This window comes from Gallinula chloropus, assembly GCF_964237585.1.
Source record: "Gallinula chloropus genome assembly, chromosome: 2".
Classification (NCBI taxonomy): domain Eukaryota; kingdom Metazoa; phylum Chordata; class Aves; order Gruiformes; family Rallidae; genus Gallinula; species Gallinula chloropus.
The window spans coordinates 114,970,365-114,988,226 of NC_140086.1; the positions used below are offsets into that span (position 1 = coordinate 114,970,365).

A 17,862-nucleotide genomic window follows, 5' to 3' on the forward strand; every position below is an offset into this window, starting at 1 on the left:
TAGCATCCTCCTTACAAAAAGACAAGATGCCATGGTGGTACTGTGGTCCCATGGAGACACGGGTCAGTAACCTCCCAAAGGCACCACAGACCCATAGAGAGCTTCCTCCACTTCTTAATACTTTCTAGGCTGAATTGAGCTGACCAGCTGACCATCTTTAGGTGTTCTTGGATTTTTATTTGGGATACAAAATGGGTAATGCAATGACTGTCTGTCTTCCAAGCCCCAAACTTTGCCCACTGGTTTGTAAGAAGCTAGTTTGGCTGAGCTGAGTTTTTACCAGCCCTTTCCCAATAGTTGCTTTAGCACTTTTCAACTTCTGGCCTCACTTACGTGATAAAGGCCGCTTCCTTTTAGCAGGTTAGGAAAACTAAGGACCTATGTAAGCTGAGAGAGCAGCCTGTGCTACAGAAGCATTCTGTGACAGAAGGGCAGAAATGCAGTTTGCATTGGAGATAAGCAGCCAGATGGAAATTTATTTTCTTTTAAATTGTGTTAATTTTAGCTTTGGCTAATAAAAAGGCATACAATAGTCCATCCAGAACTGTGCTTTCAGGATTTTTGTCTACAGACACCACAGTAGCTACCCAGGTATTTACTCCGTTCAAAGGAATGGAAGTAGATTTTCTTACAAAAATAACTTGACTCAAGGAATCAGGATTTTAATAAAACAACAAAAAGCTCTGGGAAATTATGATAATGACATTTTCTTTATTTAAACCTTCAAGAAAACCCACCTTTCTCTGTTAGTTAGATTCTGCAACAAACTTTTAACTTTCTCCTTGTTTAAAAAGGAGCTAAATAGCACCCTAAGTCCAGATGTGGATGCAATCTGAAATCTGCTTTCTCATTCTCTTTCTCATGCTGCCCTGCTCAATGCATAAAGTTCTCAATTGTTTGCAACATTTAAGACCAGTCATCAGAGTACTTTGGTTAGGGGTTGTTTGGGTTTTTTTTTCCAGAGAGATATCACACCTTTAAGATGATAATTCTGGCAAGACAGATAAATTTTAAGCAAAGGAATGGGCAGCTGTTGGGCAGCTGCGCTATGTATATGAGCTGGAGTTAACATATCAGTTTCAGAACTTATGTATTCCTTAATGCCCAGGGGCTTGCAAGGAGATATTTTTACACATTAATATATACCACCAGGCAGTGGCTAATCATACAAGAAGGTCAAACTTGTTCTTAGTAGAAACAGGTTATATCTGTGCACTAGGGAGCCAGATATTCAAACCCATCCAAGTGGTATAGGGATATAAAAATAAAATAAAATAAATTTCCGACATCTTTCTGAACTATTTCAGCTTCCAGAATTGTTCTTACAAACAGCAGTTCAGCTGATTAAGTGAAATACTGCAGGGAGTGGACGAGGAGCATAGAAGGGAGAGAAGGGAAAAATGAGTATCTACCTTTGATAACTCAGCGGGTCTGGATCTCCTATAACTTGCATCAAATTGATACTTCTTTTTTCCTTCACTGAGCTTAGTAACTTTATCTTACATAGAAATAAAACTCTATTACACCAAAGTAAGGAAGGGAAAGAATCAGACCATTTAAGCTGTGTGTGTTTCACTGTTTTCCTTGAATAAATAGTCTATTTCCCCTGTTTTGCCTGAGCCTTTCACACAGCCGCAGGGGAGAGAAAAATATTTTGAAAAGAAATAGGAAAGTGTGGCTGTAAAATCACAAACATCAACACTGGAACTTGGGAGCAGATGTAATATTGTGGATTATGATTTTTTAAATGATTTAAATGTAGATTTCATGCTGAGAGGCTTCCTTTGATTAATGTTTTTCAAACACTTTAAGGACCCAGGATACAAAATACAGTAAATGTTTAATTAATAATTATATATATTAGATCCTCTGGATCACAATTCTTTGAGAAAGGGGGCTTTGTAGGAAGTCTAAAATGTATGATGTAGGGTTCATTATTTGCAAAAGAAGTAAGAATTCAGTGAAAAATAACCAAAAAAAAAAAAAAGGAATTTAATTAAAAGAAACTTGATTTACAGTTGAGAGATATTTTGGGGTCATAGGAGAGAGAAGAATAATTATAATAAAATACCTCAGAAGTCAGCACACACACTGCTTGTTAAGTGCTTTGAGGCAAGAGAGTAACTTCCCTATTGTGAAGGTTAATGACAGGGCTTAATGGAGAATTTACATTCCTGTTGCCAGAATGAACTGGCTCACATCAGAAAAAAGATGGTTGTGAAGCCACTTCAGTGGAGATTGAGGTGCTATGGTTAGAGACTGGTAAAACAATCGAGTTCCCTTGTTCTGCATCTGCGCTGGGTGAGCCATGGGAAATGTGAAGGGGTCCCGATGCTCTTGCACCAACACAACTGGACCACAGGAAGAAAATGCAGGTCAGAGGATTTTAAAAGATTTAAGGCCTTTCCCTACATCTTGCATTGTCTCTGAGACCAGGCACAAGTCACAATACTCCTCTCAATAACCTTTTTCCAACTGTATAAAGCTTTCTGAGATTTGCAGATGTTATTGATGTCCCACTAACTAGCTGTCAGTTACTGACCTACTTGGTAAGGACCGTGTTATCATGCCCAGCTGCCCAAGCACAACGTCAGAGAAAACAGCAACAAGTGAATTGGGATTTTCTCTCGTTTGTGTAAAAGCTCTGAGCCTGTTTTACATTCCCAGTTGCTCACCTAGAGCACATACTGAGTCAAAGAACCATCAGTGTTTAAATGCAGCACGGAAGTGTTCTTTGAAGTAGCTTTATGATCATCTTTCCTCTCTGTTTTCATCTAGTTAGAAGAGATACTGTCCACTCTGGCACTCAGGATGTAATTGTAGAAATGCACAGTTGGCAAATTTGTAAATTAAATGAAAAAAAAAAACAAAAACCCAACCCCCAGCATTATGCTGGGGTTTTAATCCAAAGTATGTAGCAAAACTTGGCTATGGGCATAACTGAAACAAAATAATGTTGGGGTTATATTAAGTGGATTCTAGATACAGTAAGGTATGTTGGAAATTGGGAAAGCACTAGATTACAAGCACACCAGGTAACGGACTGTAATTTTTAATCAAGATGCTTTTATGAGAAAAAAGTGGCTCTGCACAGCTACCGGTTCCCGCAACCTCTCGTCATGAGGAGATGCTCTGTCCTAGCTGAAAACACAGGGACACCCAGCCCAGCAAAGCAACCTCAAGCAGAGAACAGGGAAATCCATGGGGCTTTTGCCATTCATTCATTTATATTTTTTCTACTGCTGTGGAGACAACACATTCATCTCACAAAATATATCCTGGGGATTGGCACTGCAGCAAGGTCTGAAAGCAGATGTGTATGTGCCACGCTGTGGCTGTCCTGCAGGCACAGACCCCGAGGTGACCGTTGCTAAACAACAGTTGTTTCTTTCCCAAAGTGAACCAGAGGTTTGGTATCTGAAGCATTCATGCTAACATCTCAGTGGGGGGGATGGGTGACAGGGCTGCATTACGGATTAGCTGGCTGAGACACCATGTCACATCTCTGCCATAAAACTGGCTAAGAAGAATGTCTTGCAGTTATTCTTTTCCCCTGTCTGCTTTGGGTTTTTCCAGCTATAAGCTTTTGTCAGGAGAGATCGTATCTTCTGCACACCTAAGGAATCTCTTTAGTGCCAACATTTGGATACTTGTCTAGCATGTTCGGAGCTGGTCTAACTTTTCCACACTGAGGACTGTACTTCTGATTTCAATGTAAGGAGCATTCAGTTGACTTTGGCCACCTCTGAAAGCTTCATCTGCACCTCTCAGTCTTTTTGCCTGGTTCAAGTAGTCTCATTACTTCAAGCATTGCTTTCCAAGTTTTCAAGAATAGTATTGATTTGCATTCATGTTGTCTGTGAGTGTGGCTAGCCAGCAACATTTGGTTATGTTTCTTTTATTTTTTTAATGGGAAGAGTAAACCAAAATGTCTCTGGCTTTTGATCTTATTTGGGAATGCTCCTTTTGTTTTTTATTTTTCTTTTGAGAGTGCAAAGGGAGAGTTGTGACAGACAAATAAAATCAGCAACAAAGTATATCCATGGCCTGTCAAAACAATTGTTAATGACAAACTTTAGTTCTTTTTTCAGGTCTGTCACTGGGCAAACGTATTAGATTAATGTAAAGTATTGATCGGGCATGATCTGATTCTGCCAAATCAAATTAGTTCAAAAAATTATGATGAGTTATTTATTTATATTAGTAGGCTTTCTGCTAAAATAAAAAACACCCTCCTTGTAGCTGTTGCAAATGACAAAAGGCAACATGAATTCTGTCTGGTGTACTCTGGTTGATTTGGAGGAGTGTGCTCACTTACCTGATGCAAATCAAATGGATAATTCTTTGAGATACTATAGTTCATAAATGTGGCTGGTCTTAGGCAAATCGGTCTGTGTACTCTTTTCCTTCCCACTCTAAAAGACAGATGCTGGCTTGTTAATGGTGGCTGTAACTACTTTGAGATTCCTAGAATAAAGATGTTTTTATACCGTAGAGATGTTTATGATGATGGTCTACATAGAATCAAGTTTCAATTTCCTGTACTCCAAAAATACATCCACAAAATATGCAGTGCACTTTTTGGTTGTCCAAAATAGCAACACTCAAAATAGAGCTCAGATGCCAATATGCTATCTAGAAGAAAAATTAAACTGATCCTAGAGTGTGGAAAACCAGGCTCTTTGTTTTGCCTGTCTCTGTGTTTGGTCACTGTTTTCACATTAGGACCAAAAGTTGAAGGAGATGAAAGCTCTTTAGTTCTGGATACTTCCCAGAAAGGACAAGGCTAAATTAAAAGGATTTTACCTTTTAATTGAGCTTCACATCTTTGGTAGTATGCCATTTCAGCATCTGTTGCTGTAGAATGTTCATTTCAGCCCCAGTAATCCCTCAGACAGTGAATCAAAACTCACAGATCCTTGAGTCTGCTGGAGGAGGGTAGGGGTAAGATGTAACAATGACCAATTATGGAAAGATTTTTGTCTTGGACTAATTATTTGCAGTGCTTGCTTTTCTTGAAACCAGACCTGTAGAGATAGAAAGGAAGATGCAACCATTTTTTAATCAGTAGCTAGCTGTTTTAAAAATGTGTCTAAATAAAGGTTACAACTACCTGGGGAAGGAGTGGAGCTGAATCTACTTTGGTAGATTACTCTTCAGTACTGAGACTAAAATTCAAGGAGCAGGAAAGCTCAAGAAAGTGCTGAGGAGGTGAGCAAACAGAAGTGCTAAAGTTGTGCAATCTGTTCCTGGAAAATTGAGCCCACAGCTGACTTATAAGATTGTCATGGTAACACAAACTCACTAAATACTAAGTTCAAGCCCCATTTGAAGGTCTGAGGCCCAGAAGAAAGAATAGAGTATTATTACTGTGTAAGTCGATTCAGGATCACATAAATCAAAGCTTCAGAGTAAAGGGGGTCTGTATTTCCTTTGATGGTTAGAGAGCTCAATAGTTGCTTTCATTCTGGCATCCCATAAGCTAACATTAGTTATGTTGATAGTCTTTGCCATAAACTCTACAAATACGGGAGATCACATATGAAAATACGTTGTAGCAGCTTTACAGCTTGGGCCACAATCCGATTGTCAGAAGGAACAAGACTCCCTTATGCAGTGACGAGCAGCGCATAATGAGCTCCAATCTCAGGCTCTCTTTACACTACAAGGGACTTCTTCTTTCCTCAGGTGACCATTAAGAAAGCACCGATTCATTTCTATACATGCAGGATCAGGCCCAAAGACAGCAGGTTTGATGGAGTCTTGATTGATGGCTCAGCAAACCCTTAAGATGTTCTGATAAACTGAGGACTCGTATCTTCCTGAGGAGCACATGCTCTTTCCTGATGTGCCTCTGTGAGACTGAAAGTACTCAGCACCAGAGGCACTAAAGGGGAAGAATTTCCAATTCTACAGAAAATTCTACAGAAAATGTATTTCTACAGTTCTTAAGCATTCACCAATGATCCATCCGGGTCAGTCAGATGAATACTAGCTGTCCATCCATACTGCTGAACAAAGAGTAAGTCTGGAGGAAACAATGCAAGCATAGGACTGTAACTTTTGTTCACAGGTGTGTGAGCATGCACTAGCACACTGTAACGTAAAAATCCACGTCTACTCCTTAGCTGGATTGTTGTAGTCTGAAAAGTAAATGAGTGGCAAAAATAGAGGTACAAGAGACACACAGGTGAAGACCAACTGGTGAAATGATTCAGCTCAAGGAAAGCAATGGCCATCACTGTTGGGAAAAGGTGAGCGCTCACATTTCGATGTTACAGTTCACATATATCCAACAGACACCCATAGGCTGCCCTGAGAGAGGTTACTTCAGTGAAGCAGGTGTCCCAGGTACCAACTTTTAGGAGAAGTTTGGATGTTAAGAGGACAAAATGGCTTAAGGTGCTGTGTCCATGCAAAGAGAGGGCCAGGTAAAAACATTCTTAAGGCAAGGGACAAAGTGAGACTAGCATTTTATGGCTGTTAGAAGTGCTATGTAGAGATGGCCAGTGCCACACAGAGCTTCATAAATGTATTGCTAAAATGCCTTGGTGTTCAGAGGTAACCTCCAGCTATTAACACAAGTCTGAAATACCGTTGGAAAAGGTTTTAGGATGGATCAGAGAAAAGTGACAGTCCTACCGGGAAGCTTTCCACTCTGAGAGCTGGTTTTCCCTGTCTGTTAAGTCATCTCTGCACCAGATGGAAGTATTTTCCTACTTTGGAGAGGACAGAGGGGATCTAGAGGATTACACAAGCAGATGAGGAGGGAGAGGGGTCCGTTGTTCGCGCTATCGTATGGTGTGCAGGTTTCACCCTCATGCCTTTGCTGTGAGATGAGAAGACCTGCTGAGAACATCCAGTTCTCCAGCACGATATCTTTCACAGAGGTATTAACTCTCCGCAGGCTACGTCGCACGTTTCGGTTTCCTCAGCTAACTGCTTTGGTTTATGGTAGACCTGGACGTTATTCCAAGAAAAACACCTTTTGCTAGTACTCATTCTGTTCTGGCACCTGGCTTAAGCTCTTCTGGCAAATAGCGGGCTGGTGCGAGCTGTATCACCACTAAGTGTTTTTTGGTCAGACTGGTTTGACAATATTTCTAATCTTTCCTAAGAGGAGACCAAATATGGCTCTGCCAGAAGTCTGAGAGGCAGCCTCCGAGGAGAATGTGACTCATTCGGAAATCGAGGTGGGCCCCAGATGAAAATATGATTCAAAGTTGGTTGAGTGTAAAAAGGCAGAAAAAAAAAAAAAAAAGATAAGGCTTTATGAATGCACTGATTTCTTACACAGCTTCTTTTATGCATTTCTTGTTTCCCATGTCATGCCAGGCCTATTGCTTCACTGTCTTCACGGAAGACTAAACACTCTCTTAAAAAGAAAAATTCTCACCGTGATTCAGTTTATTTTATTTTCCATATCCCAAGGCACTATTTTCTAGGACTTTTAATGCCAGCATAAATCTCAGCAATTACATCAACTTTCTATGGAGTAAAACCTGTGTGAGCTGAAAATCAACCACCCTGTCTCGTTTGGAAAATTGTTCATTGAGCTGAAGTTTTAGAAGAGTGGAAGAAATATAAATTACAATGCATTATTTAATTCAAATTCTAACATTTACTTTCATGCTTTGAGTCAAGACTATTTTGCTATGAGTGGTAGGTCTGTTGAGGCACGGCGAGTATTTCAAAATCAAACTCCAGCTTTGTGAGGAATCCACCCCTCTGCTGCACTCAGTTGCTCTTTTGCTGGATTTCGTTTTGTGGTGGTTTTTTTTTTCCCATTTTATTTTTGGTGACATTTAGTTTCTTAACATTGGAAGCCTAAGAGTGGATTACAGACTGTGTTATCTTGATACTTAGGTGTTAGGCTTTAAATGTTGCAGACAGAGTTTTCTATCCTTGCAGTCATGGGTGCATTTTGCTTTCTTTTGAGGAAGATGAGCAGGACTCAGTGTTAGTTTTGGTGGGGTGGTGGTGCTGGTGTCTTTTTTTGGGCAGCTCTGAAGAGCTATTGTGGGATGATCAATGCCATACAGCTCACCTGGCCCCAGGTGTGGTATCACTACAACACCAAGGTCATTGAAGAAAAGTACTGTAACAATTAAAAATTGAAGACAAGAACTGAATATAATCCTTCAAAATCAGCTGGCTCAAAAGGGATGAAGTTGCTGTAAAACTTCTAGGTTTGGTTGATGTTTTTTTTAAAGTCGAATTAGTAGTTGATTACTTTTTGTTATACATTCCCCTCTACACCCATTTCTTGCCTAAGTTGGGTGAAAATTTTTCAATTCTGGCAAAAAGCATCATGTTAGGGAGAGTGAAGGTTTGAGAAAACAATAAGCAATTGAAGGAAGCCCTCTAACTGCAGGCAGTAAGTTATTTTTATAAAGCTTGAAATCTGAAAAGATAAGATATTAGTGGTTAGCATAGACACCTGTCCTGATTTTTTTAAAAAAACCCTTGATATTGGCTATCAGCTTATGATGGACCATCCTCTTTTTCAAATAAGTCATAACACTGAAGAAAAAATACTATCTAAAAGTCACTCTTCGTTGCACATTTCTTCTTGTCTTCTTGTAACAAATGACCACAGTGCTTTTCTGGAGAAATTAAATATGGGCTTTTGTGGGTTTTTTTAATGTTTCTAGATGAAACCGAGGCCCACATTGACTATGAAGATAACTTTCCTGATGACAGATCCATACCTCTTGTTGAGAATGAACATGTCAATGGCAAAGCTGAAATTGAGCAGAAGCAGGAACAGCTTTCCTTCAGTAAAAGTTCAGAGGAAGGAAGAACTGGAAGTACCAAAGATGTTACTCAGGACACAGACACTTCTGAAAAAGGAAGCAGGGCACCAACTGAGTCCCCTGTGTCACTCCTAAGCCAAAAAAACCTGTTTTGGTTTCCATCAGAGGCTTTCAGTGAGCCTGAATCAGAGAAAGAGACAGATGATTCCACTAAAGTGCAGATTTCTGAAGGGGATAACCACATTGGAGTAAAGACAGTCTACAATGAACCTGGAGCCAAAATGTTTTACGACAGTGAGGATTTCCCCATCGGACCCATTCTCACAACTAATGATACAAAGGCAGAGATAGATGCAGTTGCTATTACTGACGAGTCGTGGTTGGATGGCTACCCAGTGACACAAGAAGTGGTAGAGGATGATGAAGAGGAGGGGGATAAAGTTGATGGTTCGATGGGAACAGAAGACGATGTCATCCTCACAACTGACCAACCAAATCACATTGAAGTAAGAAAATCGGGCAATGGCAGCCCAGCTCCAGAGGAAGGTTTAACACAGATTGTGGCAGCAACAACAAGTACAGGTGATGAAGGGGCCAAAGAGACACTGGTACCGCTTACATCAGTAAGTAGCCTGGAGAACCTGAGCGTGAGCAGAGGTTATGATGATACCGCATGGGACCACCCAACCATCTTTCCAGAAACTCTGACTCAGGAGCCTGGTACAACAATGCTGTTTGACATAACCAGCTTAAAAACGTCCATGTCAGAAACCTCTGTGATGGTCAGCCCCTCTGATCACACTCCATATGCAGAACCAAAAGGAACAACTGACTACCCAGCACAAGTAGCGACCACAGCACCAGCTCCAGACATCATTACAGACACATCATCCCAGGTTTTAGCCGAGCAAGAAAATCTCACCCAGGGCCTTGGAGAAAAGCCCATCCCAACTGCTGAGCCATGTGAGGGAGAGGATTGTCCTAAGTCAAGTAAAGGTGCTATCATAGCAGTAATTGTGATCCTTCTATGCTTGTTACTGGTTGCAGCTGTCCTGGCTGTGTGGTTTTTCAAAAAACGGCAGCAGAAAAATTCTGTTTATAAACTAAATGGGAGGTGTCAACCCAGACATCATTGCTACCACCACTACCACCAGCAGCACATCGAAATGCAGAAAGTTTAACCAGGGGTCATTTGACTGAGGTGCTAGAAATCCGAAAAAAACCCAACATATTGATGTTAGAAGGATCACATGACTCATGGATGCTAAAATCCAGCAGCGCAGAAAGCAGAAGAAAAAGAGAATGCTAAAAGAACATGGAAGACAGAAAAGATCTCACCCTTTTGGAACTGCAGTTCAGCATGTTCGACCTTACAGAGCCAAAGAATCTGTATGTTTTTATCACAAGGGTCTTCTGGAGACATCAGCAGGACACAGCGTGCTTGGTAGTACATCTACAGTTTGTTCCGCTTTTACATTTTGCTCCTATTAATAATAAATTAATTGATTAATTTCTGTGTTACCTGGTTATAATGTCACAGCAGGGCTGGTCAGGCCTTCTCGGTCTATTCTCAGTGGAAGAGGGAAAGAAGGAGGGAAGGAGGGGGAGAAGGTTGTTTTTGGAGCAACCACACATTTGGCGTTTGTTCCCCTTTTAGAGCCTGCCCAAGCTGGTCAGGGTAAACCACTGTAACGAAGTATTACCTGACGGGTCTTAAACAGAGAAAACCTATTTGCTACCACACTTTAACGGATAGTATCCCAACGATTACTAAGGTACTTTTCTTCAACGTTGTGCATCTAACAAGCCACAAGTGTTGGATTACCACGCTATTTTTCTGGAAGGTGTCCTTTCAGACTTAGCAAAGGAGTGCCATTTCTTATACTAATCTTTTTATAGAAATCGTGATGTCTCCCTGAAATTCAGAGGCTACTGTAAGTGCCATTTCTTCCCTGAGTATCAGCAGGAGAGGAGTCAGAGCACCTTTGATTCCAGGTGTTATGATGAATGACCTCTTATCGCAGAGCCAAACGGGGATGAAGCACTTTCCAGGGGAACCGTACATTAAGTCGGCTGCTTCTCTGAACATGATGCCGGCCCATCAAGATACTGAATTGTAATTCACAGCCAGTAGCACCTCTGGCGACTGAAGCCATGCACAAACACTGTTGCCATATGAACTCTGTGGAAGGACTGGTTCTCACCATTCTGCTCTTTCATCAGCTGGAGGGGTGCCTGGGGTGGGCATTGTGTGTGGGAGGTGGGGTATCCATTTTGAATGCTGCTCATTGTGGTTTTTAAAGATAAAGCAAACCTGGGAGAGAGAGAAATTGCATCTTGTTGATATGGGTGTTGGTGTAAAAACACTGAGGCTTTTCCCGACAGCGTGTTCCATTTCCCACAGTTCTGAAAATAAACAGGGAGAGAGGCAGGGAGGAGGTGTTCTAGAATCCCTTAAAATGTTGTTCCGGTGAGTTTAGCATGAAATGCTCTTCCTTACCTTTCCAAAGGAACAGGAGAAAGACTGGCAACTGTGAATAATCTGCAGGTCAGAAACAAACTCAGCCAAACCACGCCAGTAGTTCAGCACATCAAAACATTGGAGAAAGAAAAGGTGACTGGGTGGAGTTCACCCGTTCCTGTGTCCAGCCTCGAGTCACGGTGGTAGGCACCTGGAACCCCGTGGAAGGTGGACTTTATGAAACAGAGTGCAGAATCAGGCCCTGCTGTACATACAGCTGTCAGTCTCAGCGCTGGTAAGGAAAACAAAGCTGTCTGTAAGTTATCTTGCAGGATTTGACCTCGGAGTGGGAAGAGCGGAATCTCTTTGCCTGGTAAGAACCACAGTAAATAAAGGAGGACAGGAACTGTACAGATCTGTAAATATAGTGTTCCCTGACATGTGCATGACTTTATGCTTTTAATGCATTCTAGACTATGAAATAACCTAGAATTTCTATTGTAAACTATTTTTTTAATGCAGTAACTTTAAAATAAAATAAAATAAAATAAAATAAAATAAAGGCCAACAACAGATTTCGCACGAAGCAACTTTATGGAGACTGTTAACTCAACTAAAACATACCGTCTGTAATCTCATGTCTGGAACCATGCTGAGAAATAAACACAGGGACATCCATTAAAAATGCTGTTTAACTGAAACGTGCAAGTATGTGTTACAGTTCTGTGTGGTATCATTCAAAATGAAATGTCAATACCATTCGGCTCAGGAGCAGAACGCATGAAAAATGAGGCTCAAAATATAATTAAAACAAAAATTGTACAGGGATCTTCTCTGAGACTCAGAAATACTTGTTATTCATGAACCAGAAGAAAATGTACATTAACATAATGCTCTGGAGGTATTTAAATAAAAATTGAGTTACAAAAAAAGGGGAAAGGAAGCGCTTGTGTGCATTCTTGTGCAAATCATCCAGTTTTCCCATGTTCACGGAGAAAAGATAGGTCTGTCACTTGGATAATTCTTGCAGAAGATGCTTTGATATTAAAAAAAATAATCTGAGAAGTGTTTAGCTTAGGCTGCTAGCCCAGTTCTGCTTTAGAAGACCCTTTTGTGTCAGCATCTGTTTGTACTCACGGCTTTTGCTTTACCAGAATGGTTCTGAAAGTTTGGACAGACTAAGAAAAAGATGTGCCCACGAATGATATACTTGACTTAGACCTCATTTTGCGTGTGAAACTTGGCTAATCAAAGAAAGCAGGGATGGCCAGCAATAAATATTGTATAGTAAATAAAAAAAAAAATCTGAAGGTGATATGGTGAAAATACAGTAGGGGATGAGTTATTTATTACAGGAGTTAAGAGCTGAAAGTGGCAGCTGTGGGTTAAAATTAGGAAAGGGAAAAGGAAAAGAAGAAATATTGGGAGTGATTTTGTGACAGTCACATCCAGTCATTGAGAGATTGATCTGCTGCTCTCTGATAAAAGGCGTATATCATTCTCTTCTAGGGAAGAAGGATGATGTTACAACAAGCTGGCCAGAACCAGCTCACTGGTGTTAGGAGTGAGATAAGATCTTCCTTTCCCATCTTTCCCCCCTCTTTTATTAACAACTACCTATTAACTGGGCCCCCCCTTTCGTATTGACCATGTGCTGCTGCTGGGCCTGGGCAGAGCCACGTATAAATTTGCTGTCAGGCAAGCTGAGAAGGGAGACCGTGGGGTGTAACATTGAAGCTGCTGGCAGTGATAGGGGGTTCAGGCCCTTGCACCAAAAAGGTGTTTGCTGCCCTTCATACAGAAACACTGGGATCATGGATTTTTAGGAAGTCAGTAAGTTCTCTGGCTGAAATCCCCTCAATTTCTGTGCTTGTCCTTTCATTTGCCAGCTAGATGACAATATAAGGCTTATTGAGTTGTATGGCCCCATTGCATTCAGTACCTCAGGAGCTGCTATCATTGGGGACTTGTTGCCATGGGCATTAAAGCCAGCATAGATTGATTATTTTTCCTTCAGCAAAAATAATTCATGGGTTTGTTTTGTTTTCTTAATATCCAATAATCTGCAATGCAAAGTTATAATACAACACATAGCTGTGAAAGATCAGAATATGTAACTACAAATGACCATTTTAAAAATCAGGCAAGAAGAAATTATTAGATAGATGGAAGACTTCTCAAGCTACAGGGTTAGCACCAGTTCCAGATAATATGCAAATGTTTAATCCCTTTTCGGATAAGTGGCAGCGAGAATGGGGCAAAGCCATAAAGCCCCAGGTTTTTTTTCCTTCAAGTTAGTAGTCACACGAATATATATGGGCTCCCTGGTATAAGGGGGACAGGGATCTCCTGGAGAGGGTCCAGTGAAGGGCTATGAAGATGATTAAAGGAGTGGAGCATCTCCCCTATGGGGATAGGCTGAAAGAACTGGGGCTGTTCAGCCTTGAGAAAAGAACACTGAGAGGGGATGTGATTAATGTTTATGAATATCTCAAGTGTGGGACACAGGGGGAGATAGCCAGCCTTTATTCAGTGGTCTGTGGAGACAGGACAAGGGGCAATGGCTTCAAGTTGGAGCACAGGAAGTTCCACCCCAATATACAGAAGAACTTTTTCACAGTGAGGGTGACAGAGCCCTGGGACAGGCTGCCCAGGGGGGTTATGGAGTCTCGTCTGGAGATATTCAGGACCCATCTGAATGCCTGCCTGTGCCATCTGTCCTAGGGAACCTGCTTTGGCAGGGGGGGTTGAACCCAACGATCTCTCGAGGTCCCTTCCAACCCCTACAATTCTGTGATTCTGTGATGAAGTTATACCTCTGACCCTCATATTTGCACTTAAATGTTCCATCGCTCTGTAAAAGAATTAATTGGTGGTGGGGGGGAAAGCACATTTGTTACTTCATGCTGCTTAAAAGGACTACCCATGAGGTACCGCAAAGGGAGGAGAAAGTTAAAAATAATCAAAGAAAACTTAGAAAGATTTTCTAGAGAAAAGGTTAGCATTTATAAACCTAAAAGCTTCAGAACTCTCTACAGAACTTAGTTTCCATATACCATCAGTACTCTAAGGAGAGAGAAGAGGGGGGGAAGGAGAGGTGGGTGTCTAAACCACTGAATATTTCCTTGCCAAAAATAAATAAATAAATAGGTATCTATTTATTTTAATATTTTTTCCTAGGCATTGAAGAGGACTTAAGATACAAAACCCTGATTTGCTGGGGTGCACAACCCAGCTAGGGCTATTTCTTACTTCTTTTTTGTATATAGCTTAAACTCTCCACACTAGGTCATTCAAGTCTTGAGTCACCAGAAAAAAGAAGTCGCTGTTTAAAGTATGGCAGACAACCAAAAGTTCAGACAGCTGCAATGAAGGATTAGTTGTGGGTTTTTCTCACTGCCTTGCTACAAACTGCATCACAGCTCTATGTTCAAACATTATTAAACGGGAATGTTTTCTCTGGCACCGACTGCTTCTCCCCACAGTTTAAGTATTGAATTTTTTTAACTGAAGTAGCTTTGGTTTACAGCTCACATTAGAACTTAAAAACATATTTCCATAGTAGCTGGCATATGCAGGCAACTGTTTATTCTCAGTACCAGCCATAATAAACACTTGTACTTTTATAATCCAACAAATCTTTGTCTAATCACAACCCCGTTTTCAGAGCTGTAAAATTTGCATGCTGTTTAAGCCATTTTTTAAATGAAGACTCTCTAGAAGGTGAAAGATTTTCTAGGCCTGCCTTCATTATCAGTACAGACCAACAATTCGCTGTAAAGGTTGCAGAGACACATGGCGGGCGTTAACTGCAAAAGCCTTGCAAAGCACAGAGCTTTCAGGCTTTCAGAAGAATAGCTCATATGGAGGAGACTCATCCTCAATTCTGCCTTGAAATTATTGTGGCAAGCATGAAGAAATGGCACCTTCTCCGTTGGACAGGCTCTCCAGGTGAACTGAGAACAGCATCCGACTGACTTCTGGGTTTCTCTTTTAGCATTCCACAGCATTAAAGCTCTGGAAAATGCAATTTGAATTTGCTTTTGGCTCATGCCTTGTCAACAGAAGCAATGAAGGTATCCTTGCAGAATCGCCACGGTGAACGAAAGGGCCCAGCAGGACATTTGAATCCCGCTGAATTTGCCAGCTCAGATCATTCTGGAAGTATTTGGTTTTCGTAGCTGACGTTATTGGCTATCAGGGTTGCTGAGACACAGAAGTATGGAGCCTGCGATGCCATTTTATGAAGAATTAAACTTCGAGGAGAAAAATCACTTACTACCCTTCATCCTTTTTCAATGAATATTTCTGAGGATGAATTAGCAGGAAGCCACTAACACATTAGGACTTACTATCAAGTATTAAATTTGAAAAAAGACTCCATACTTAGCACAGTCTGTCAGATACACTGATTTCCAACCTGTAAATCTCTTCCCTTGCCCAAACTTTGGTTCCTAGGTAGGAAAGCTTACCCTGACAGCCAGCAGTTGTGTTTTTCATGCAACCGAATGTCCACTTCAGTGCATCAGCATTTGTGACTCAGTTCGACCTCCAGCTTTCAAGCAGTTTCCCATCACCGGGGGCCTCACCCATTAAAGAGATAAGCACAGGACTCCCACTGTGTGCACACTCTTGTGCTAGCCATCTGTCAGAAGATGGACTTCACCCACCATTCACCTGCAAGTGGTAACCAACCGTGCACTCAGAATTATTGCAGAAATGGAGGGAAAATCTAAATATCCCATTGGGTTAGGCAGAAGCTTCTAGCATCTGAGGCAGACAACTCACAACTGCGTGAATTTGGGGTGGCAGAAGGGAGGCAAGAACCAAAATGAGCTGGCAGGATCAGAGAAGTGGAAGAAAAGACAGTAATTTATTGCAGTCGCATGTAAATGCTGGCATTTAACAATAGCAGCAGTGAAAAGAAAAATCAGTTAAAAGAACCTGAGAATGCTGGAAAAAGCCACAATAAATACTGGAGAACTGGAAGAGGAGCTATTTCTCATTAGGAAAGAACAAGGGTTTGAGAACTACTTGTACTTATTAAGATTGAACTGGCTTGGGACCATATGTAGTGGAAGTTAAGAAAGCCAGAAAAAATCCACAGAGGCTTGAACGGAATAAAAGAGGGATCACGGTGCCATTTCGGGAGGCCACAAGAGTATCAGTTGCCTCCTCAAGTTAAATGAAATGGTAAAGGACATCAGACTGACTTAAGGTAGGCTTAAGAAAAATAAATCACTGGTTAATGGACATTTTAGCAAATCATTATATCCCCACCTGAGGAGGCATAATGGCAAGGGATTTTAGATGTAAGATTGAGAGCTGAGGAAATGACCGGACATGAAAAGAGATCAGCAAATGAAGCCTTAAAGACAGAATCGCAAGCTTACCAGAAAATTGATAATACCCCAGGGATCTGCAATGGTTGAAAAACTGTTCGATGAAGAGGAAGAAATTAGGGTTCATAGGCACTAAATGTATCCCCAGCGTGGCTCATTGAAGGCAAATTAATCACAAAGCACGTTCACTCTGGCGAGCCGCATTTTACTCGTGAAATGAAAATATTACAGTATTACAGTATTTTACTGCATACTTTGTTCTCTAAAAAAAAAAAAAGATCATAGGAATCTGACAATTAGTGCTGGAGAGAGGAACGGAGATCTTTAACTGGGCAGAAATAATTCTGGGAGGTGTATTTTCTGTCATCTCATACCTAGTGCAGCCTATCCCACTGGCTTCACCGACAGACAAGATCTGATTAGCAGCTTCACACCCCCCATGTTATTAAAACACAAGGTGTATAGTTATGGAAAACCTCAGGCCCGGGAACTTGAATTATAGGCACCTCTCTTGGAAGCCTGTAAGGTTTTGCATTGCAGTACCTACAGACAGCACACGAGAGAGAGAGCACCACAGCAACCAACAGCTAGACAACAGTTGTCAGTGCTTGGCAGAGTCCTAAGTCAATTTGGTGAATGGTAGCAAGAAAAAAACCTGAACTGTTGTAAAGCAAAGGCAATGTAGACAGAACCACCCACCCCCAAACTACTCCATGCCCTTTAATGGTGGGATTTCCAGGTTCAAAAGCTAAAGTGTGATAGTTGAGGTTATTTGGGCGTATGATCTTAACATCAATGGTGTAGTTCCTGAGGAGAAAACCTGACCTATCCTACACAGGTTGGAAAGCAGAAGGACAAAAGAGACCTCCACAGCAGTTACCTCTCCCTTGAGCACACACCCGTACGTCCGGCAAGAGAAAATCAGGGATCAACTGGAGAAGCTACCCCAGCTGGGTATTAAAATATACATGTATTTCAGGAGGAACTAAGTGATAGTTCACAATAAACCGCTTGCCAGTTTTAAAAGCAAAGTCAAATCCCTACATAAAATTACAATAAATGAAGCACTAATACTGTGTGGAACAAGAAAGCATAAGGAAATCCAGTACATCCTTTGTATGTCCAAGGCATACAGCAAGCCAGAACCTGGTCTCATACTGCAGGTGGAGCTGGGTAAAAAAGTTAAAAGGTTCTTCATCTGCCCACCAATTTCAACAGGTAAGCTGTGATTAAAGCGCTATGAAAGGACCCAAATCCAATCTTCCAAGCACCTTTCACAGGCAACTTTAACATTTTAAAATGT

At 41.2% G+C, this 17,862-nt stretch overlaps 1 protein-coding gene across 1 annotated transcript in view; it reads left to right on the forward strand.

Annotated features, from left to right (window-relative positions):
- The window catches only part of SUSD5 (sushi domain containing 5), a gene marked incomplete at both ends in the record, with an annotated part of 41,333 nt that extends 31,396 nt beyond the window's left edge, over positions 1–9,937 (forward strand). Inside the window, one exon of the mRNA XM_084280010.1 lies at positions 8,655–9,937. Within this exon, the coding sequence (XP_084136136.1) occupies positions 8,655–9,937 (1,283 nt within the window). The remainder of the gene's footprint in view (positions 1–8,654) is intronic.
- Positions 9,938–17,862: the final 7,925 nt, after the last annotated feature.